At 42.2% G+C, this 23,031-nt stretch overlaps 1 protein-coding gene across 9 annotated transcripts in view; it reads right to left on the reverse strand.

Annotated features, from left to right (window-relative positions):
- Positions 1 to 3,610: 3,610 nt before the first annotated feature.
- LOC145537002 (casein kinase I-like) overlaps positions 3,611 to 23,031 on the reverse strand; it is an 83,759-nt gene continuing 64,338 nt past the window's right edge. For 2 of the 9 annotated variants that reach the window (XM_081567410.1, XM_081567408.1), the window contains exons 4-7: positions 22,960 to 23,027; positions 12,162 to 12,278; positions 11,154 to 11,392; positions 3,611 to 6,076 (exon numbers count right to left, since the gene is read on the reverse strand). In XM_081567410.1, the coding sequence (XP_081423536.1) occupies positions 11,203 to 11,392; positions 12,162 to 12,278; positions 22,960 to 23,027 (375 nt within the window). In that variant the 3' untranslated portion in view covers positions 3,611 to 6,076; positions 11,154 to 11,202. Of the gene's footprint in view, positions 6,077 to 6,228; positions 11,393 to 12,161; positions 12,319 to 14,143; positions 14,272 to 22,959; positions 23,028 to 23,031 lie in introns of those variants that run through there. The other 7 variants (XM_081567402.1, XM_081567406.1, XM_081567407.1 and 4 more) reach the window with 6 other exon arrangements.

Below are 23,031 nucleotides of genomic sequence, written 5' to 3' on the forward strand. Positions count from 1 at the left end.
GAGAGTGGGTACAGGATCTGTGCATTAGAGTCCTTCTTTTTAACTACACTTTTTATTTTTGTATTGGAGTGTAGCAGATTAACAATGTTGTGATAGTTTCAGGTGGCAAACAAAGGGACTCAGCCATACACATATATGTATCCGAGAGTCCTTCTTTATTGATGGCCTATGAGAAGTGGCTTCTAAGATGGCTCCCAGTGATCCCAGACTCCTGGTAGTCAAGACTTTGTGTAATTCCCTCCATTTGTGTGACTCACTTCTAAGCAGTAGCATACCTTTAACACTGAGGAGATGCCACCTTCGTGATTTGCTTACAAGAGATTGTAGCTTCTGTCTTGCTAACAGACTCTCTTCCTTGTGGACTCAGTGAACCAACTTGCCATGTTGGGGAGGCCTAGATAGCAGGGAACTCAGGATTGCCTTTGACGAATAGTATGAAACTGAGGCTCTCAGTCCAACAGCCCAGATGAACTGGATCCTGCAAACAACCACATAAATGAGCTTGGAAGAACATCCTTCCCCAGGTGAGCCTTGGATGAGGCCCCAAGCTTAGCTGAGACCTTGATGGCAGCCACAAATGGAGTAGCCCTCATAGTCAGTGAAAGAGTCTGATGTGCAAGAGTCTGATACTTGGGTGCAATCTCAAAAGTGACAGAATAATTTCTGTTCGTTTCAAGGCAAACCATTCAGTAGCACAGTAATCCAAGTCTATGCTCCAACCAGTAGTGCTGAAGAAGCTGAGGTTGAACAGTTCTAGGAAGACCTACAAAACTTTCTAGAACTAACACGCAAAACAGATGTCCTTTTCATTATAGGGAACTGGAATGCAAAAGCAGGAAGTCAAGAGATACCTGGAGTAACAGGCAAATTTGGCCTGGAAGGACAAAACAAAGCAGGGCAAAGGCCAACAGGGTTTTGCCAAGAAAACGCACTGCTCATAGCAAACACCCTCTTCCAACAACACAAGAGAAGCCTCTACACATGGACATCACCAGATGGTCAACACCAAAATCAGGTTGATTATATTCTCTGCAGCCAAAGATGAAGAAGCTCTATATGGTCAGCAAAAACAAGACCGGGAGCTGACAGTGGCTCAGATCATGAACTCCTTATTGCCAAATTCTGACTTTAACTGAAGAAAGTAGGGAAAACGGCTAGACCATTCAGGTATGACCTAAACCAAATCCCTTTCGATTATAAGTGGAAGTGACAAATAGACTCAAGGGATTAGATCCGAAGGACACAGTGCCTGAAGAACTATGGACAGAGGTTCATGACATTGTACAGGAGGCATTGATCCAGAGCATCCCCAAGTAAAAAAAATGCAAAAAGGCAAAATGGTAGTCTGAGGAGGCCTTACAAATAGCTGAGAAAAGAAAAGAAGCTAAAGGCAAAGGAGAAAAGGAAAGATATACCCATTTGAATGCAGAGTTCCAAAGACTAGCAAGGAGAGATAAGAAAGCCTTCTTCAGTGATCGATGCAAAGAAATAGAGGAAAACAACACAATGGGAAAGACTGGAGATCTCTTCAGGAAAATTAGAAACACCAAGGGAACATTTCATACAAAGATGGGCACAATAAAGGACAGAAATGTTATGGACCCAACAGAAGCAGGAGATATTAAGAAGAGGTGGCAAGAATACAGAGAAGAATTATACAAAAAAGATCTTCATGAACCAGATAACCACGATGGTCTGATCACTCCCCTAGAGCCAGACAACCTGGAGTGTGAACTCAAGTGGGCCTTTGGAAGCACCACTATGAACAAAGCTAGTGGAGGTGATGGAATTCCTGTTGAACTATTTCAAATCCTAAAAGATGATGCTCTGAAAGTGCTGTGCTCAAATGCCAGCAGATTTGGAAAACTCAGCAGTGGCCACAGGACTGGAAAAGGTCAGTTTTAATTCCAATCCCAAAGAAAGGCAATGTCGAAGAATGTTCAAACTACTGCACAATTGCAATCACCTCACACACTACCAAAGTAATGGTCAAAATTCTCCAAGCCAGGCTTCTTCAACTGTACGTGGACCGTGAACTTCCAGATGTTCAAGCTGGATTTAAAAAAGGCAGATGAACCAGAGATCAAATTGCAACATCCGTTGGATCATTGAAAAAGCAAGAGAGTTCCAGAAAAACATCCACTTCTGCTTTATTGACTATGCTAAAGCCTTTGACTGTGTGGATCACAATAAACTGGAAAATTCTTCAAGAGATGGGAATAGCAGACTACCTGACCTGCTTCCTGAGAAATCTGCATGCAGGTCAAGAAGCAACAGTTAGAACTGGACATGGTAGAACAGACTGGTTTCAAATCGGGAAAGGAGTACATCGAGGCTGTACACTGTCACCCTGCTTATTTAACTTCTATGCAGAGTACATCATGGGAAATGCCTGGCTGGATGAAGCACAAACTGGAATCAAGATTGCCTGGAGAAAAATCAATAACTACACATGCGCAATTTACATCACCCTTAAGGCAGAAACCAAAGAGAAACTAAAGAGCCTCGTGATGAAAGTGGAAAAGGAGAGTGAAAAACCTGGCTTAAAACTCAACATTCAAAAACCGAAGATGATGGCACCCGGTCCCATCACTTCATGGCAAATAGATGGGGAAATAATGGAAACAGTGAGAGACTTTATTTTCTTGGGCTCCAACTCACTGCAGAGGGTGACTGAAGCCATAAAATTCAAAGACACTTGCTTCTTGGAAGAAAAGCTATGATAATCCAAGAGAGCATATTAAAAAATCAGAGACATTACCTTGCCCACAAAGGTCCATCAAGTCAAAGCTATGGTTTTTCCAGTAGTCATGTATGGATGTGAGAGTTGGACCATAAAGAGAGCTGACGGGCAGAGAATTGATGCTTTTGAACTTTGGTGTTGGAGAAGACTCTTGCGAGTCCCTTGGACTGCCAGGAGATCCAACCAGTCAATCTGAAAGGAAATGAGTCCTGAATATTATTGGAAGGACTGATGCTTTAGCTGAAGCTCCAATACTTTGGCCACCTGTTGTGAATAACTGACTCATTAGAAAAGACCCCATTGCTGGGAAAGATTGAAGGCTGTAGGAGAAGGGGACAACAGAGTATGAGATGGTTGGATGGCATCATCAACTCGATGGACATGGGTTTTAGCATGCTACGGGAGTTGGTGATGGAAAGGGAAGCCTGGCGTGCTGCAGTCCCTGGGGTCGCAAAATTTGGAAACGACTGAGAGAATGAATTGTACTGATACTGTTAGTAAACATGTATGAAGGGTAGTTTGGGTTTTGACAATTAATACCACTGTAGTTACATTTCTGCACTTAAATCTTTCTTCATATACGTGACTGATTTCTAGAAATTGAAGTCTTGGCTCAGAGTGTAAGGAAAAATATTTAACTACTTAGGAGGGGATAGGTGGTACACTTAATCCCAGTGAGAAACCTGCCTTTTCTAAGTGTCACACAATCATATCAGTTACAGATACACAGCTTGTGGCCATAGAAATGTGTGCTCCTTGGGTCTCCCACAGGGTGCAACCCCCAGCTGAAGTGTGGCTGTTTTCAGACTGGTGGATCTGATCTCTACAACACTTATGACTTCACAGACCAAGCTCCAACCCAAAAAAGCAGGAAGTAACCAAGTTTTTAATGAGTTATCATTAATTCATGTATTTGGTTTTTTTGCACCCATTGCTTTCCCAGTGTCTTTAGGGGGACTTTAAGAATCCCTGAAGCAAAATGTCCAGCTATGACTCTATAAATTTAGGTCAGAGGAGATATAGAGAGAATGAACAAAGTCAGGACCAGGATCTATCTTGACTCTAGACAGTTGTGCCTGATAGTCCTGCAAAGTAAATAAAATTGAGCTATAAGTTTCTTTCTTACCTTCCTATTAGGTGCAGCTGGAAAAGAAATGCAGTCATTTGCAAGATTTACATTGGTCACAGGTAGAAAATGTGCCAATTCTTCCAGGGTAAATGTTTCCTGATAATTGAATTTCAAAAACAAGTTTGATCTCCTTATGGAGTGTAGATGAGTTAACCTTGTACTTTATCATCTAAATCAGGGCACTTTAGAATGGGGAAGGGGCATCGTTAATAATTATGGTGGGGAACTTCCTTCCTGGCGGTCCTGTAATTAGGACTCTGTGGTCTCACTGCTGAGGATCTGGGTTCAATCCCTGGTCAGGGAACCAAGACCTCACAAGCAGTGCAATGCAGCCATTAAGAATAGTAGTAATGGTTAAACCAAACAACAGGTGTAAACTGGAAAAGGGGTCGGCCTAAGGAAAAAGACAGAGTGTTATCAACAGTAATCTTGTCGTTAAGTGTATTGTAGTAGGGTCTGCCACAGCCGTCTTCTAGAAAACGGTTCTCACATATATATGTATCTCACATATTCTCTATCCGTTCATTTGTCTATGTAGTCCTCATTTTTAGTAAAGAACAACTATTACTGCATGAACACTGAATTTCAGAAATTTCAATTATATTTTCTCCTACAAAATGTTATTTTATATTAGGTATTTAGTAACAGGCACACTATGTTTTATACTAGGATTAAAACTCATTAAGGACTTCGCAGGTGGCACAGTGGATAAGACTCCACTTGCCAACACAGGGGACATAGGTTGGATTCCTGGTCCAGAAAGATTCCTGCAGTAGGAGGAGGGGGGGTTGTTTGGATCTGAGGATAGAGATCTGTGATATTTATAGTGCCCCAGTGGTACCCTCAGTTTATTGCATGGGAGCAAGACAGAGAATTATCTTCTAAGACATACAACTATGGGAGAGGGTGGAAATTTAGGATGGAACAGTCCCCCTTCTGAGATTTACCACTGGATGATCTGAGGAATGGGCAAGTCAGGGAGGTTCACAAGCTACCAATGATAAGATAGCATTAGAGAAGACTGGGGAGGTGTCAGAGTGGTCATGAGGGAGTTCAGGGTATTTCACATTCAGCACACACAGAAGGTTTCCTTCCAGTATGAACATTCAGGTGTACAATGAGGTACGACTTCTGGGTAAAGATTTTCCCACAGTCACTGCATTCATAAGGTTTTTCACCAGTATGAATTCTCTGATATGTAATCAAGACTGACTTGTAAGTGAAGGCCTCTCCACATTCAGTATAAACATAAGTTCTTTGTCCAGTCCGAGTCTTCTGGTGTAGAAGGAGATTGGATCTTTCGGTGAAGACCTTCCCACATCTTGTGCACGTATGGGTTTTTACCCTGTGTGAGTTCTTCTATGCTCATGCATTGGATTTGGAAGGGAAAGATGTCCCATAGTCACTGCATTCATACGGCTTCTCTCCACTATGAAATTTCTGATGTGCGGTCAGGTGGGTCTTCTGGATAAAAGCCTGCCTACATTCAGTGCATATGCAGGGTTTCACTCCTGTGTGAATTCTCTGATGCAACCTCACTATTGACTGATGAGTGAAAGTCTCATCACACTCATTGCATTCATAGGGTTTTCCCACAGACTGGGTTGGAAAAAGAGGTGTGGCTTCTGAGTGAAGACCTTTCCACATTCACTGCATACATAGGCTATCTTCCCAGTAAGAAATTTTCAATGAGGAATGTGTTCTTGTTCCTGGCTGAGGGCTTTCCCACACTGATCAGGTTCACAAAATTTCTCATTTAGATGAGAACTGACATGGTATAGAAAAAGGAATAAGTAAAATTGGACTACAACCAATAATCTTCTCAAGGTTTTCCCATGTTACTTATATTAGGAGTTGTAAGTTTAAGGTCTACTTCAAACCATTTCCAAATGAATGACTTTTTAGGGGTTGTTCTTATGAACTATGGGATCATGTAAGTTATTTTCACAGTGTACTTATGTTCACACTCTCTATACTTATTCAATGTGTTTTTATTGATGAAAGCAACATGACACAAAGGTGTATTTTGGTTTCCCTTATATTTATCTGGTCATCATATTGTCACAGTTTTTTCTTTAAAATGAGTAATCATTTTAATTAAAAGAAACAGTGAATAATTCCTCTTGAATTGATCCAGTTTCTCATTGTGAAATGAAGCTTTTACAGTAGTTATCGAGTGTATGATTTCAATCCCACGTTTCTCTCTTAAAAGGAGAAAAAGGAGGCAAAATTCAAATTTAAAACAGTTAGCCAAATATAGAAGAGTTACATGCAACTGATCGAGGTTGGGCACAGGCAAACCAGACGATGATGATGACAATGACGATGACAGAAAAGACTGCTATGGTTCTTACTACAAACACAGAAGTATGTACACACATACAAACTCATTTGATTCTCCCAGAAACCATATGAGCTAGATACTATTATACCTATTTTTAAAAGAGGAGACTAAAGCCCAGAACAGGTAAATAATTTTCCCAAGATGACATGGGTCATATGCAGGAGAGATTAAAACAAGACAGCATGTCTCCACTTACATAGACGATACGGTACGCATTTAGTTCTTCCAGCAGCTCATCTTTACCCTAAGTAATGTACCAACTCGGCTGGAAGGGGAAATCGCTGATGCTTTGTACAGAAGATGAAATACAATAGGTTTATAATATTAAATAGAACGAGTAAGTTATGCTATTATCCCATTATACCAAATTTTAAAATACTGAGCCTGATCAGATCATGAAATCCAGTTTGTTTTCTTCTTTTGGTCAGGCTAAAATAGTGAAATCCAGAACTGTGTCTTATCTCTGCCAAACTTCACTATTCTTTCACTCCTATGCTGTACTCTTTATATCCACAAGCCTCATTTCATTTATTCTATAGATCTTAAGCATCCCGATTCATAGGCATGGATTGAGACTTTTTCCAACTTTCTACTTCATTTAGTATATGTGCACAAAATTCATTAGAGGCAATAATATTTAGTTACAGCTACCACTATTCAATGTAAAAAAGTTAATGCCTATGCTGAAAATAATTATCTTTAACATCCTGAGCCCATAGACTTCCTTATCAGCACATAAATAGAGTCATCAGTCTGGGACCATAGCTATGGATGTGAGTTTGCATTCTGCTAGTCATAAACATGTCCTCAAAAAATCCAGTGCATTCCCCAATCCAATAATTACTCACATACACTTCTTCCATTAATTTGGCTCTTTCTGCTCTGTTGTGCCAGTTCAAAATATACATGTGATTCATAGATCAGTTAAGAGCACTATGCTCTGAAAATTAGTCCACAGTCTCACCACAACTTTAGGGAGACGTAATTTTCTCTGAGTTTGGAAGAAGACACTATGCTGCCCATCTTGATGCTTTCTGAGTGAGAGTTGTCTGCTTCACTAGAGTGATTAATGAACAAGGCTGAATTTCTGTTTTGTTCTCAAGCCATTTCACCCCTTCCTACCAACAATCAATTCTTTGAACTCTTTTTGACACACTTTAAAAAAACCCACTGAAACATCTCCACAAAACTATTAATGTCAGTACTTGACCAGGCTTCTACATTTTCCACTAGAAAATTTAAGAATAAAATATTATTTTTCTATTCTTAAAGATTTTTCATAGATAAAGGATGGAAAATAATCATACACCAGACAGTCTAAAAGCATTATTTGTAAGGGAATACTTCTGGAAAGAAAGTAAAAAATGATGAACATTGGTAGTCCCCGGGGAAGAGAACTGGGGAGTAGATGTGAGAGTGAGACTTTTTTACTGTGTACTCTTTCACACTTTCTGAATTTCAATCGTTGTGAATGTATCATCTCTCCAAAAGTTTTCAATTAAAAATTAACATAAAGGGGCAAAAAATTTTTATTTGTTTTGAGTTTCTATGGGATGGTGCGGGTGAGAAAAGGAAAAGAATATTAGATACTGGAGTGATTAAGGGCCCAGTTTTATGGAACAGGTGAAGCCTGTATCTAAATAGAGCCCTAAATCATCAATAGCCTAGACACAGAAATTTCCTATGTAGGAAGCATTAAGAAAACTGGAGTTAAACATGAGTTGTGGTCAGTTGGAAATAAGGGGCCTGTTGTCATTAAGAGGAAAGTTTCATTATCATCTATTACATAAACAGGGAGTAACTGCAATTTTATTTCATAAGGCTAGTACAAGATAAGTGTCATGGTTTAGGTAATGAAATCTGTCCATAGCACCTAAAATGAACTTGTTAAAAAATGGAATCAGTTAATACCATTAGGAACAGAATAATCCAACCAGGATAAAATGTGGACTTGCTTTGTGGTGACACAGATGGGACTTAAAAAGTGTGGGGCATTTAAATAATTTCAAAAAGAGAAAAAAAAGAGGAATTGCAGAGTGAAGAATACTGGAGAAAAATATCTGATTTGGGAAACGATGATTTCAGTTAATAATATATTGAGAATGAAGGAACTGCACAGCTGTGAGAAATGTCACTCCACATAGGTAAATTCTGGTACTAGGGTACAGTTGTAATGCAAGGACTGAAGGTATCACTATATGAGTCAGTAAAATAGGAAAATAAAACATGTTCAGAATGGATGGAGGATTCCATTAAGGAAGGGAAGAGCAGAGGACAGTAGACAGCGCCCTTCAGTTAGAGGGAATGGAAGGAAAAAAGTTTGTAAAAAGAAAATGAGGTACTCATCAACAAGGAAAAGACCAAAAAATCTACAGTTACACATGGATAGAACAATAAGAACAAGCACTTAAAAGAATGGGATCCCACATGGATAACAAATACAATTAACATTCAAAGTAGCTGATTATAAGAGAAATTGAAGCACAAACACCAGGAAGTTAGCAACTGAGGATGAGACATGGGGTGATGAGCAAGAGTATAGGATCTGATGTCACTGTTGACATATGTGAAATGAAAGGAGACTGGTTCTAGATGACAGTTGAGAAGCTGGAGAGGAAATGGAAAGGGATTGGCAGGAGCCAAGAATTGGTGGTTTTGAAAGGAAGCAGATATATGGATTCCCATTGCATAAGGACAAAATCTATGGTGGGGGAGGGGCAGGCAGGACAGAAGAAGCACAAAATACTAGGGAAGGAAAAAAATAACTAAGAAAGCAAGGTGCTTGAGACAGTAGCACCTTGATCTAGACTATAGGGATGGGGGAAGGGCAGATAGCTCTCCTGCCAAAAAGCCAAGCAAAGAAGACAGTGGATATTGGCAAGGGTCATACTAGGAGATGGCATTTAAGTATCAAAGGGGCTTCTGTTAACTCTGTCTAAGCAGAGCTCTGAAAGCTTAGAGCCTTTTTTTTAAAGAAACAGTTTACAGTTTTTAATGAATCTGTAAACCAACAAGCTCCCATTTCAAAATAAAAACAAATTCTAGGTCATGTAGATGTTTACAGTGACTACCTTTATCTAAGCAATGTATATACATGTTCAGTTGTAAGATGCTAACTAAAATTCTGTGACAAATATGCTTTTTCTTAACTACCAAGAACATGAGAGAACTAATGCAGAGTCCTAAGGATAATCTAATAGTCACTAAGTTTTTCTTAAGTCTTCACATAAGATGCTGTTATTTCTAGCTCAAGTAAGCAAGCAGAGTCGTTCATATGCTCAAACTTGGAATCTTGATTGCTACCGTATCAGCTGGCTTGCACACAAGAAGCCAACCATGTTAAGAATGTTTTAAGTGAACAACTTGCAAACCCCAGGGATGGATAAACCCTCAGTATGCATTAACAACCATAACAACTGTACAGGCTATTCTTCTGAAATTCTCTCAAAGCAGTATAGTTCAAAATAAAAGATTTGAATTAAAATTGGCATAGGCACAATTTTCCCACCAATTTGTGTGCGTCAAGCATTTAGTGAACTTTTCCACTTGAAAAAGTGAAATAGTAAACCGGATACCATGTTTCACTAATTACAGAGCCTTCAACTCAGGAGACACCATCTCGGCTGACCAGAGCCAGTTTATAGGGAAATTAATTTGCTGCTCCAATCTCCTGCTCTGTGTCTTCTGTTCCTTGATTCATGCTTAGGAACCTTTCACTTACTTTTGGTTGTGTCAGTTGGATTGCCTGTGGGGGTTTGGGCCTGCTGACCCTGCCCACTTGAAGAGGCAGCCTGCTGTGCTTCTTTCTGCTTTAACACTATCCAATCAAATGCATAGTCATGTTGGTAGTTCAGGGTCCTGAAAAGAGTGCTGAATAGCTGCCTCAGGTACCTGTAATCCGGGGCTTCCTCAAAGGACAGCCCACGACAATGCTTTAAGTACATGGCAAATTCTACAGGAAATCCGTCACATAAAACATCAACAGGTGTGGTCATCTTCATTTCGCTAATCTTTTCACACTTTTGCTTCATTGTTTCACCCTTTACTCCTTGCCATGGCAGGCTGGCTCTATTAAAATACATCAAAACATATCCTAATGATTCCATGTCATCTCGGCGACTCTGTTCAATACCAAGATGTGCACTGATGCTAGCATAGCGAGGCGTGCCAATGAGACTTTTACCTTTTTGGTAGGGTATGTGTTGCCCTGTCTTGTTGTCTCTGTACTTCTTGGCCAAACCGAAATCAATAAGGAATAACTCCTTCCACTGCTGCCCAGTACCCATTAGGAAGTTCTTTGGTTTAATGTCTCTGTGTATCAGATTATTTGTATGAACATATTCGAGTCTACTGATCATCTGTTCAGCTAACATAAGTACAGTTTTCATTGTGAACCTTCTTGAACAGAAATTGAAGAGGTCTTCAAGGCTGGGTCCCAGAAGATCCATGACTAGCACATTATAGTCCGTTTCCTGACCATGCCACCGTATCTGGGGGATGCCAACCCCACCTTGAAGAATATTATAGAGTTGCTTCTCATATAACAACCGGGGCTGCCTCACCTGTGATTCTAGTTTCACTGCCACTTCCTCGTGGTTTGTGAGGTCAATCGCCAAGTAAACCTCCCCAAAGGAGCCAGACCCTATCTGCCGTACCAGTTTATATCTCCCTCCGACAATGAAATCAGCCTTGGATCTGCTGCTGCTCGCCATCCTGAGAGACAAAGATGGGGTTGCAGTTAATTCCCGACACCTCTAAGGGCACAATGGACGCCCGTAGGGCTCGTCCACGGAGCAAGGCTGTGAAGGCAGTCAGGAAACAGAAAACGCTGGCTGTTTCTCAGCGTTACAGGGCCCAGAATCGGCCAAGGGGAACCTGACCACCTCTACTGTCAGGTTTCCTTTCACCAGCCCTCGGATTGTTAAGGGAGTTCTCACCTTTAGCAGGCTGAGCCACTTGTTTCTGTCGGCGGCCGCGGCCTCGCTTTCACGGCGAATTCGGGGGCTGGGGAGCCGTGAAGTTATGGCGGCGATACTGCTGCCACCACTGCCGCCGGCTCCGGTCAGGCCAGGCGAGGTCCCTCGTCACCCCGCCGACGCTGCCATCTTGGTACAACGGCTGCAGCCAACACAAACTGCCCCGAGTTCCAGGTGGGCGCTTCGTGGCGCAGAGAACTCTGGGAAAGGAATCACGGGCGCTCTTAGAACCTTCAAGCCAGATTCTCTTCAGAGCCTTTCAAAGGCATCAGCCTCTCCTAGAAAAACAGATCTACTCCACGTCCCCCATCTCCTCAGGTCACACATCTGAACAGCTGTGATGTGGGGTTTCCTCCTGCAATGTCTATGGGCCCTCTCCTTGCTCCAGCTTGAAGATGACCTCTGGTTTGGGAACTTGGTTCCCTGTGAACAGCACACGATACAGGATTGGGTCCAGTTCATTGGGTTTCAGGGTCTTTCAACCACACTTCTATCTGCTCTTCAGGAAAGGGATCCCATTTCCCTGGGAATAGAGTAATATTCAAAGAAGTGTAAAGGGACTGAAGTATCTCGGAGAAGGCAATGGCACCCCACTCAAGTACTCTTGCCTGGAAACTCCCATGGACGGAGAAGCCTGGTAGGCTGTAGTCCATGGGGTCGCAAAGAGTCGGACACGACTGAGCGACTTCACTTTCACTTTTCACTTTCATGCATTGGGGAAGGAAAGGGCAACCCACTCCAGTGTTCTTGCCTGGAGAAACCCAGGGATGGGGGAGCCTGGTGGGCTGCCGTCTATGGGGTCGCACAGAGTCGGGCACGACTGAAGTGACTTAGCAGCAGCAGCATCTCGGGCAAATCAAAGATGACACCATTACACACTTCAGATGCCCCAGAGCATTCAGCAGCTGAGAATGGAAGCAGCCTCTCTGAGGCCCCTGGCAGGTGCACAGGGCAGCTGTGCTTACTTACCCACTGCGCACAGGTGGCTGTAGGTCTCCAGTGTCACAGGTACTGGCACCTCTGTACAGGGGCCAAGTGCTGCCACTCCTCCCTGCTGAAGTCCACAGTGACGTCCTCGAATGACCCCTGTTACAATACAGTCCCATTCAAGGTGGCATGGTCAGCACTGGGGGTTGGATGGAAGAGAACTAGGAAGTTAGTTGTCTTCAATGATTTTCGCCATGATATGCTATGTTTATTAAATACCTAGTTATACCTAACATTTTGCAGGGTAAAAATAGCTAAAGCTATTAATTTCTCGTATTCATCATGTATTAAATTCAATCAGTAAAACATTATTCAGAAATTAAGATTAGCTTTTTTAAATCTTCTAGTTCTTTTAGGAAATACCTAGAATTCATTTCTTAAACAGGTAGGTACCAGACATGCTAGGTTCCTTGGCCAGTGCTGTGTGCTAATTCACTTCAGTCGGTCCGACTCTTTGTAACCCCACGAACTGTAGCCCGCCAGGCTCCTCTGTCCGTGAGATTCTCCAGGCAAGAAAACTGGAGTGGGTTGCCCTTTCCTTCTCTGGGGGATCTTCATGACCTGGGGATGTAACCTGAGTCTCCAGCATCGGCAGGAGACTTCCTGCCATCCCAGCGTCACCTGGGAAGCCTATCTGAGACCTCAGCAAAAACACAGTTATTCCTATTTCTCCCACCAGTTTCTTTGAGGCAACCTAGACTTTTTCTGTCAAGCACCTACAAATTTTTCCAGCCTCTACCTGCTGCCCAAGTACAAAGCCACTGCCACGTCTTTTTAGGTGTTTCTTATAATAGCACTCCACTCCCAAGTACAGAAAGCTGTAGTTTCCTAGGACTGTTGTAACAAAGTACCACAAACCATGTGGCTCAGAACAACAAAAATTTCTTGTCTTGCACTTCTGGGGGACAGAAGTCTAAAATCAAGGTGTCAGCCAGGTCATAACTTTTGTTGAAGGTGCTGGGGAGGGTTGTATTCCATGCCTCTCTCCTGGTTTCTGGTGGCCTCGGGCTTCTCTTGTCCTATAGATGCATCACTCCAATCACATGGTCATCTATTCCTTGTGTGCTTCCGCAAGGTCTCTCTTGTGTGTTTGTGTGTCTTTGTGTCTACACTTCCCTTTTTAATAAGAATGCCAGGCAAATTGGATTAGGGCCCACCTAATGACCTCGTTCTAGCTTGATTACTTCTGGGAAGACCTGAAAGGTTACTGCTGTGAGCCGTGTGCTACGCCAGGATTCGTGTTCTCTGGAGGAGAGGAATTCGATCCAGGGCAAGAGGCGAGGCTTGCCCACTGGAACCTTTTGGGTAACAGAATTTTATTAAAGTATAAGAGAGACAGAGAAAGCTTCTGACTTGGACATCAGAAAGGGGCAGAAAGAATGCCCCCTTGCTAGTTTCTCACAAGGTGTTTTATGTCTGTTGGCAAGCTTATTAATCAGATAAGAGAGACACCTCAAGGCTGAGGGAGTTTCACCAGGCCCCTCTCCCACAATAAGCATTTTTGAGATAGGAGGGCCCAAAGGGTGTCATCCCCAAACCATAAAACAATTGACATGAATACTTGTTTCTTGAGCCATTATGAGCCCGAGGGTTGAGAAAAGAAAAGAAAAAAAAAAAAGTTAGTCCTAGGCAGAATCATTCTGAAGAAAGGCAGGTTCCAAAGCAAATACATGGTTTCATTAACATAGCTTAAGAAAAACGTTTCCATAAGAAAAACATATTGGTTAGCTCAAGGCAGAAGCAGATGTCATCAACACTTACAGAGAAGGGTAAAGAACGTCTGCTACTTGCAGTTTATTTTCTCCTGCCGCTCTGGGATTTCTGGTCTTCCTGCCTGTTACCCTCTCAGACCTTATTTTTAATTAAGGTCACATTCAGAAATAGTGGGGGTTAAGACGTCAGCATATTTTCTTGGATGGACACAATTTTACTCATAACAGGGTCCTCATAGTAGCTGTGCATACCCAGTGAGAGGAAGTGCCTGTAGTTTTCAGCATCATGTCCTGGTACAGGATCCTCTGAGCAGAGTCCAGGTGCTGCCACTCCTCTCTGCTGAAGTCCGCGGTCATGTCCTCAAAGGACACTGACACCTCTAAACACAGCCCCATTGGGGGTGACCAGGTCAGCACAGGGGGATCAGGGGAAGATAGGAAATTGCTTTTAGTGATTTTTACCATAATAGCCCATAGGCTATGCCTTTTAAAGGCGTACTTACATGTTTATTTTATAGAATAAAAATATCTACTCATAAATTTCTGTCATCCATTGTAAATAACAGTCTTTCATTTTAAAAATAATACTTTTGATTTGTTATCTATTTTATACATAATAGCGTGTATACCTGACTCTGTTTGCTGTTGAGCAGAAACTAACACAGCAGTGCAAACTATAACTATAAACTAAACTATACTATAAACTATAATATACTATAGTATACTATACTATAAACTATAAACTAACCTATACTATAACTATAACTATACTCCAATAATAAATGAATGAATAGTGTGATTGAAAGGGGAAAAAATAATAATCTTGCCCAGGGCTTGAAGTTTATTCTACTTTGTTGCTCATGTTAATGGGAAATTTGTGTTTTATTCCTTTTTGAAGGAGACATGTATACTTTATTAAAATTTATTTATTTATATATCTTTGTCTGTGCTGGGTCTTTGTTCCTGTGCATGGGCTTTCTCTAGTTGTGGCAAACAGGGTCTACCATCTAGGTGTGGTGCGAGGGTGTCTAATTGCAGTGGCTTCTCTCGTTGCAGAACACAGGCTCTGGAGCACACAGGCTTCAGTGGTTGGGGTGCACGGGCTCAGCAGTTTGGCTCCCGGGCTCTAAAGTGCAGCCTCAGTAGTTTTAATGCACAGAGCCACTTGAACGGGCGGCCCCTGCCTTGACAAGCAGACTCTTAAACCATTGGACCACCAAGAAAACCCCGCATCTATACTTTTTTTTCTCAATTTACATAGCTCCCTCTACTGCTGCTTTCATTTAGTCTTCAAAAATACAGGCATTTTCTCTTGACGCCTTCTTTCTGGGTCAATTTTAATTTAATTCCATAGTTGTCGGAAAACGTACTCCATCTGATTTCAACATATGGTCTATCTAGAAGAATGTTTCATGTGTCCTCAGAAAAGAATGCATATTCAGCCAAGGATGGGTGCAGTGTTCTCTAATAAATGTCAACTTGATAGAGTGTTGTTGAAATTTTATATCACTTTACTCATTTGTCTTCTGCTTGTTCAACCAGTTCTTTGTCAACCTTTTGGTGAAAACTGAAACAGAGATGTTAGAAATTTATATTGCTATGCAAAGGAACTAGAATACACAAAGCAGGGATTAGCATGGAGGATTTCTATTATGTAATGGCAAGACTTACTCTAACGCTACAATAATTCAGACAGTGTGGTATGGATGTAAGTACAGATACATATTGGAGAAGCCAATGGCGCCCCACTACAGTACTCTTGTCTGGAGAATCCCAGGGACGGGGGAGTCTGGTGGGCTGCCGTCTATGGGATCACACAGAGTTGGACACGACTGAAGCAACTTAGCAGCAGCAGCAGCAGCAACAGACACATATATTAATGAAAGAGAATAGAGGGTCTAAAGAACAGATTTGCACACAAATGGACAACTGTTTTATGAAATAAGTGACAAAGTACTTGAATGGGGAAAAGGAAAGCCTTTTTTAAAAACTGTGCTGGAACAAATAGGTAAACATTTTGGAGGAGAAAACAAACCGTGATCCACACCGCACACCATATACAAAAATTAACTTAAGTGTTCTCACCGCACACACAAACACACACACGCACACACAAAGTAAATCTGTGAGGTGAAGAATGTGCTGACGAACTTGACTGTGGTATGAAAACAGACATACAGATAAATGGGACAGATGAGAAAATCCAGAAATAAACCCACACATTGATGGTCAATTGATTTTTATCAAAGGAGCCAAGAATATGGAAAGGGAAAGGACAGTCTCTTCAACTAATGGTCCGGGAATACTGGACAGCCACGTGCAATAGAATGAAACTGGAGCACTCTCTTACAACACACATCAAAGTTAACTGAAAATGGATTAAAGACTTGACCATAAGACCCAAAACCATACAACTTCTGATGAAATCAAAGCTGGTATGCTCCTTGACGAAACTCGTGGAGATAAATTCTTGGATTTGACACCAATGTCAAAGGTAACAAAAGCAAAAATAAACGAGTGGGGATATACCAAACCAAAAAGTTTAAGCACAGCAATTGAGATCTTCCACAAAATGACAAGGCAGCTTACTGAATGGGAAAAATATTTCCAAATTGTATGTCTGATAAGCGGTTAAAATCCAAAATACGTGGGGCTTCCCTGATGGTTCAGATGAGAAAGAATCTGCCCACAATGTAGGACACCCTGCTTAGTTCCCTGGGTCTGAAAGATCCCCTGGAGAAGGAAATGGATTTAAGGAAATAGAACTCAAATCCATAGATGTAAAATATGTGGATTGGGTTGACAACACTTCAACACACCGAGAGAGATAACCAGGCATTATATGCCATCTGGAGGGATGAATTAACAAGCATTCAATACCACTTCCGAAGTAGCTTTGCCTAAAAATCGAACCTGTTTTGATCAAGCCTCTAAAATTATCAGTTCATATTAATATAGGGACATGGGAACTATGAACTAACACCACAAGAATACAATTAGGATATCCCAAAAGGTGGAACATAGTTCAGGGCAAATGGCCCAGCTGCTTCAACAAGAACGTAGCCAGGGGTAGAGCCCATCACATCAGTTCCAGATTAAAAGGGGCTTAAGATTGCCGGGAGAAATATCAATAACGTCAGATATGCGGATGACACCACCCTTATGGCAGAGAGTGAAGAAGAACTAAAGAGCCTCTTGATGAAGGTGAAGGAGGAGAGTGAAAAAGTTGGCTCAAAGCTCAACGTTCAGAAAACTAAGATCATGGCATTTGGTCCCATCACTCCATGGGAAACAGATGGGGAAACAGTGGAAACAGTGTCAGACTTTATTTTCTTGGGCTCCAGAATCACTGCTGATGGTGACTGCAGCCATGAAATTAAAAGACGCTTACTCCTTGGAAGGAAGGTTATGGCCAACCTAGATAGCATATTTAAAAGCAGAGACATTACTTTGCCAACAAAAGTCCGTCTAGTCAAGGCTATGGTTTTTCCAGTGGTCATGTATGGATGTGAGAGTTGGACGGTGAAGAAAGCTGAGCGCCACAGAATTGATGCATTTGAACTGTGGTGTTGGAGAAGACTCTTGAGAGTCCCTTGGACTGCAAGGAGATCCAATCAATCCATCCTAAAAGAGATCAATCCTGGGTGTTCATTGGAAGGTCTGATGTTGAAGCTGAAACTCCAATACTTTGGCCACCTCATGCGAAGAGTTGACTCATTGGAAAAGACCCTAATGCTGGGTAGGATTGGGGGCGGGAGGAGAAGGGGACGACAGAGGATGAGATGGTTGGATGGCATCACTGACTCGATGAACATGGGCTTGGGTAGACTCCGGGAGTTGGTGATGGACAGAGAGGCCTCGTGTGCTGCATTTCATGGGGTCACAAAGAGTCAGACACGACTGAGCAACTGAACTGAACTGAACTGAGAGATTATTAGGAGACTATTCTCCACAAATCTCATATTTCTGTATATCTTTCAAGCAGACCCAAGATTGCCTTTTTTCCAAACTATCTTTTTGAATATTTATATAGTGAACAGCCTAAGAAGATAGAGTCTCCCTCTCCAGGGCAAAGGGCAGGTTATACTGGATATTATGCTCAAGACATTTCTTCCTCAAGGCAAGGATCAGGCAGGCTTACTACCTTTTATGAAAGACTCGATGCCCATAAGCTAGGGGTGCTTCTCCTATAATGGAACCTACTGCACATGCAGGATTTATCTGGCCTTCTGCAACACCGTGTGGGAACTGAGGCTTAGGGAATTTGTGAAAATGTTGATACTCTGGCTGCCACTAATGCTGTGAGTATTCAAGTCCTTTGTCTCTGACCCAGGAGTCTCATGTTTTCTACCAGCAGCCATAAAACCATGGCCAGCTAACTTGTTAGCTTTCATGGAGGATAAAATTTTAGACCCTATGCCTCAATTACGGAAGCCCACACACCTAGAACCTGTGCTCAGCAACAAAGGAAGCCTCCACAATAAGTCCCCATACAACAATGAAGAGACACCCCTGCTTGCTAAAACTAGAGCAAAGCCTACACACCAACGAAGATAGAGCCACTGAGCAGATCACCCACAAACTGGAGAACCAAAGAAGTTCTCACATTGCTATGAAAGTTCTAGGGCCCACAACAGACTTCCCAACCTGGGGATCCAGCAAAGGGACTGAGAACCCCCAGGGAATTTGACGTTGAAGCCAGTAGGATTTGATTACAAAACTTCCACAGGACTTGGGGAACAGACTCTTGGAGGGCAAAAAGAAAAGCTTGTGCACACCAGGACCCAGGAGAAAGGAGCAGTGACCCTAGAGGAGACTGAGCCAGACTTGCCTGTGAGTGTCTAGGAGTCTCCGGCTAGGCATGCATCGACAGTGCCCTGCTGTGGCGTCAGTGGCATTGAGTATAACAATAGCCAGGGCTTGCTGGCATAAGTCATTTTGAAGGAGGTCTCCATAACCACTGTTACCCCTACCATAGATTGGCCTCGGGCCTAACTGAAGGGGGGGAACACAGCTCCACCCATCAACAGAAAATTGGATTAAAGATTTACTGAGCCCATTAGATCAAGACCCAGATTCCCCCACAGCCAGTCCTTCCCAGCAGGAAGCCTCCATAAGCCTCTTATCCTTCTCCATCAGAGGGGCAGACAGACTGAAAACCAGAATCACAGAAAACTAACCAAATTGATCACAGAGATCACAGCCTTGTCTAACTCAATGAAGCTATGAGCCATGCTGTGTAGGGCCACCCAAGACGGACAGGTCATGGTGGAGAGTTCTGACAAAATGTGGTCCACTGGAGAAGGGAATGGCAAACTACCTCAGTATTCTTTCCTTGAGAACCCCATGAACAGTATGAAAAGGCAAAAAGATATGATACTGAAAGATGAACTCCCCAGATCAGTAGGTGCCCAACATGCTACTGGAGAAGAGTGGAGAAACAACTCCAGAAAGAATGAAGAGTTGGAGCCAAAGCGAAAACAACGCCCAATTTTGCATGTGACTGGTGATGGAAGTAAAGTCCGATGCTGTAAGAACAATATTTCATAGGAACCTGGAAAGTTAGGTCCATGAATCAAGGTGAATTGGAAGTGCTCAAACAAGAGATGGCAAGAGTGAACATTGAGATTTCAGGAATCAGTGAACTAAAATGGACTAGGATGGGCAAATTTAATTCAGATGACCATTATATCTACTACTGTGTATAAGAATCCCTTAGAAGAAATGGAGTAGCCCTCATAGCCAACAAAATTGTCAGAAACACAGTACTTGGGTGCACTCTCAAAAACGACAGAATGATCTCTGTTCGTTTCCAAGGCAAACCATTCAATATCACAGTAATCCAAGTCTGTGCCCCAACCACTAATGCCGAAGAAACTAAAGTTGAATAGTTCTACAATGACCTACAAGACCTTCTAGAACGAACACCACCGAAAGATGCCCTTTTCATCATAGGGGCCTGGAATGCAAAAGTAGGAAGTCAAGAGATACCTGGAGTAACAGGCACGTTTTTGCCAAGAGAACACACTGGTCATAGCAAACACCCTCTCCCAACAACACAAGAGACAACTCTGCACATGGAATGGACATCACCAGATGGTCAATTCTGAAATCAAAGTGATTATATTCTTTGCAACTGAAGTTGGAGAAACACTATACAGTCAGTAAAAACACGACTGGGAGCTGACTGTGGCTCAGACCATGAACTCCTTATTGCAAAATTCAGACTTAAACTAAATAAAGTAGGGAAAACCACTAGGCCATTCAGATATGACCTAAATTAAATCCCTATGATTATACAGTGGGAGTGACAAAGTAGATTTAAGAGATTAGATCTGATAGACAGAGTGCCTAAAGAACTATGGATGGAGGTTCTTAACATTGTACAGGACACAGTGATCAAAATGATCCCCAAGAAAAAGAAATGCAAAAAGGCAAAATAGTTGTCTGAGGAGGCCTTACAAATAGCTGAGAAAAGAAGAGAAGCTACAGGCAAAGGAGAAAAGGAAAGATACACCCATCTGAATGCAGAGTTCAAAATAATAGCAAAGAAAGATAAGAAAGCATTCCTAAGTGATCAACGCAAAGAAATAGAGGAAAACAACAGAATGGGAAAGACTAGAGATCACTTCAAGAAAATTAGAGATACCAAAGGAACATTTCATGCAAAGATGGATAAAATAAAAGACAGAAAGAGTACAGACCTAATAGAAGCAGAAGATATTAAGAAGAGTTGGCAAGAATACACAGAACTATACAAAAATATCCTAATGATACAATGGTGTGATCACTCACCTAAATTCAGACATTGTGGAGTACAAAGTAAAGTGGGCCTCAGGAAGCATCACTACGAACAAAGCTAGCGGAGGTGATCGAATTGCAGCTCAGCTATTTCAAGTCCTAAAAGATGATGCTGTTAAAGTGCTGCACTCAATATGCCAACAAATTTGGAAAATTCAACAGTGGCCACAGGACTGGAAAAGGTCAGTTTTCATTCCAATCCCAAAGAAAGGCAATGCCAAAAAATGTTCTCACACACTTGCAAAGTAATGCTCAAAATTCTCCAAGATAGACTTCAACAGTATGCCAGCCAAGAACTTCCAGTGATTCAAACTGGATTTAGAAAAAGCAGAGGAACCAGAGATCAAATTGTCAACATCTGCTGGGTCATAGAACAAGCAAGAGAATTCCAGAAAAACATCTACTACTGCTTCATTGACTATGCTAAAACCTTTGACTGTGTGGATCACAACAAACTGTGGAAAATTCTTAAAGAGATGGGAATACCAGACCATCTTACCTGTCTCCTGAGAAATCTGTATGCAGGTCAAGAAGCAACAGTTATAACCAGACATGGAACAACGGAGTGGTTACAAATTGGGAAATAAGTACATCAAGGCTGTATATTGTCAGTCTGCTTATTTAACTTCTATGCAGAGTACATCGTGCAAAATGCCTAGCTGGGTGAAGCACAAACTGGAATCAAGACTGCAGGGAGAAATATCAATAACCTTAGATATGCATATGACACCACAGTTATGGCAGAAAGTGAAGAGGAACTAGAGAGCCTCTTGATGAAAGTGAAAGGGGAGAGTGAAAAACCTGTCTTAAAACTCAACATTCAGTAAACAAAGATCGTGGCATCTGGTCCCATCACTTCATGGCAAGTAGATGTGGAAACAATGGAAACTGATAGAATTTATTTTCTTGGGCTCTGAAATCACTACAAATGTTGACTGCAGCAATGAAATTAAAAGACCTTCTCCTTGGTAGGAAAGCTATGACAGACCTAGACAGCATATTAAAAAGCAGAGACATTACTTTGCCAACGAAGGTCCATATAGTCAAAGCCAATGGTTTTTCCAGTAGTCATGTATGGATATGAGAGTTGGAGCATACAGAGGGCTGAATGCCAGAGAATTGATGCTTTTGAACTGTGGTGTTGAACTCTTGAGAATGCCTTGCACTTCAAGGAAATCAAGCCAGTCAATCCTAAAGGAAATCAACCCTCAATATTTATTGGAAGGACTGATGCTGAAGCTGAAGCTCCAATACTTTGGCTCCCTGATGCGAGGCACTGACTCACTAGAAAAGATCCTGATGCTGGGAAATATTGAAGGCAGGAGGAGAAGGGGACAACAGAGGATAAGATGTTTGGATGGTGTCACCACCTCTATGAACATGAGTTTGAAGAAGCTCCAGGAGATGATGAAGGACAGGGAAGCCTGGTGTGCTGCAGTCCTGGGGTCTCAAAGAGTCAGACATGACTGAGAGGGTGAACAACAACAAGTTAAGAAGAAGGAGGGAAAGGAGTATGATCAAGCATGGAGAATGGAGGAAGAAGTTAGGCAGGGGTGTAGAAAAGGTGGTGATTGGTGGGAAGGATGGAAGACTAGAAAGAGATCAAACAGAAAGGAGGGGAGGTCTGACAGGGAGAATTAAATGAATGGAGGTTGATAAAACATGGAGAAGGTGAGAAATGAGGCCAGGAGGGTGAGATAGATGGAGGCTGATCAAACAAGGAAGAAGAAGGGATTTTGGAGGTGAGAAGCAGGGAGAAGGTGATTGAGGATGTGAGGTAGGGAGAATAAGAATGAAGGGAAGTCAGAAAGTCAAAAGAGAGGAATTGAGGGTGGCTTTTCAGGGATGGTTGGGGGTGGAATGTCAGGCAGGGGCTGGCAAAAGAAAGTAGATGGGCAAACAAGGAGACAGGAGGAATAGGGAATGGTTATACAGTGAAGAGCAGAGGAATGGAGGCTAGACAGGGAGAAAGAGAGAGAAATGTTGGGGGATGTGGTCAGGCAAGGAGGTTATCAATAAAGAAACAGCAGCCAGGCAGAGAGGAAAGTGAGACTAGAAGATGATTGAGCAGTAAGAAAGGGGGAGTGTAGGGGAGGTCAGGAAGAAAGGAGGGGACCCACAGAGGTTAGCCAGAAGGTATGAAGGCATTCAGGAACAAGGAAGAAGGAATAGGAGGCAATTCAAGCATGGAGAACCAGAGGAAGAAGGTGGTGGTAGGGAGAAGGTGAGGAATGGAGGTTCATGAGGGAGAGAAGGACAAGTCTCACCTTGGGATCCCTCCAGTGCATAACACCTGGAGTTGCTTGCAGTACCTCTTATTCTGTGGGTTGTGGCTCTGG

This window comes from Giraffa tippelskirchi, chromosome X (assembly GCF_054371585.1).
Source record: "Giraffa tippelskirchi isolate mGirTip1 chromosome X, T2T-mGirTip1v1.2.pri, whole genome shotgun sequence".
NCBI classification, from domain to species: domain Eukaryota; kingdom Metazoa; phylum Chordata; class Mammalia; order Artiodactyla; family Giraffidae; genus Giraffa; species Giraffa tippelskirchi.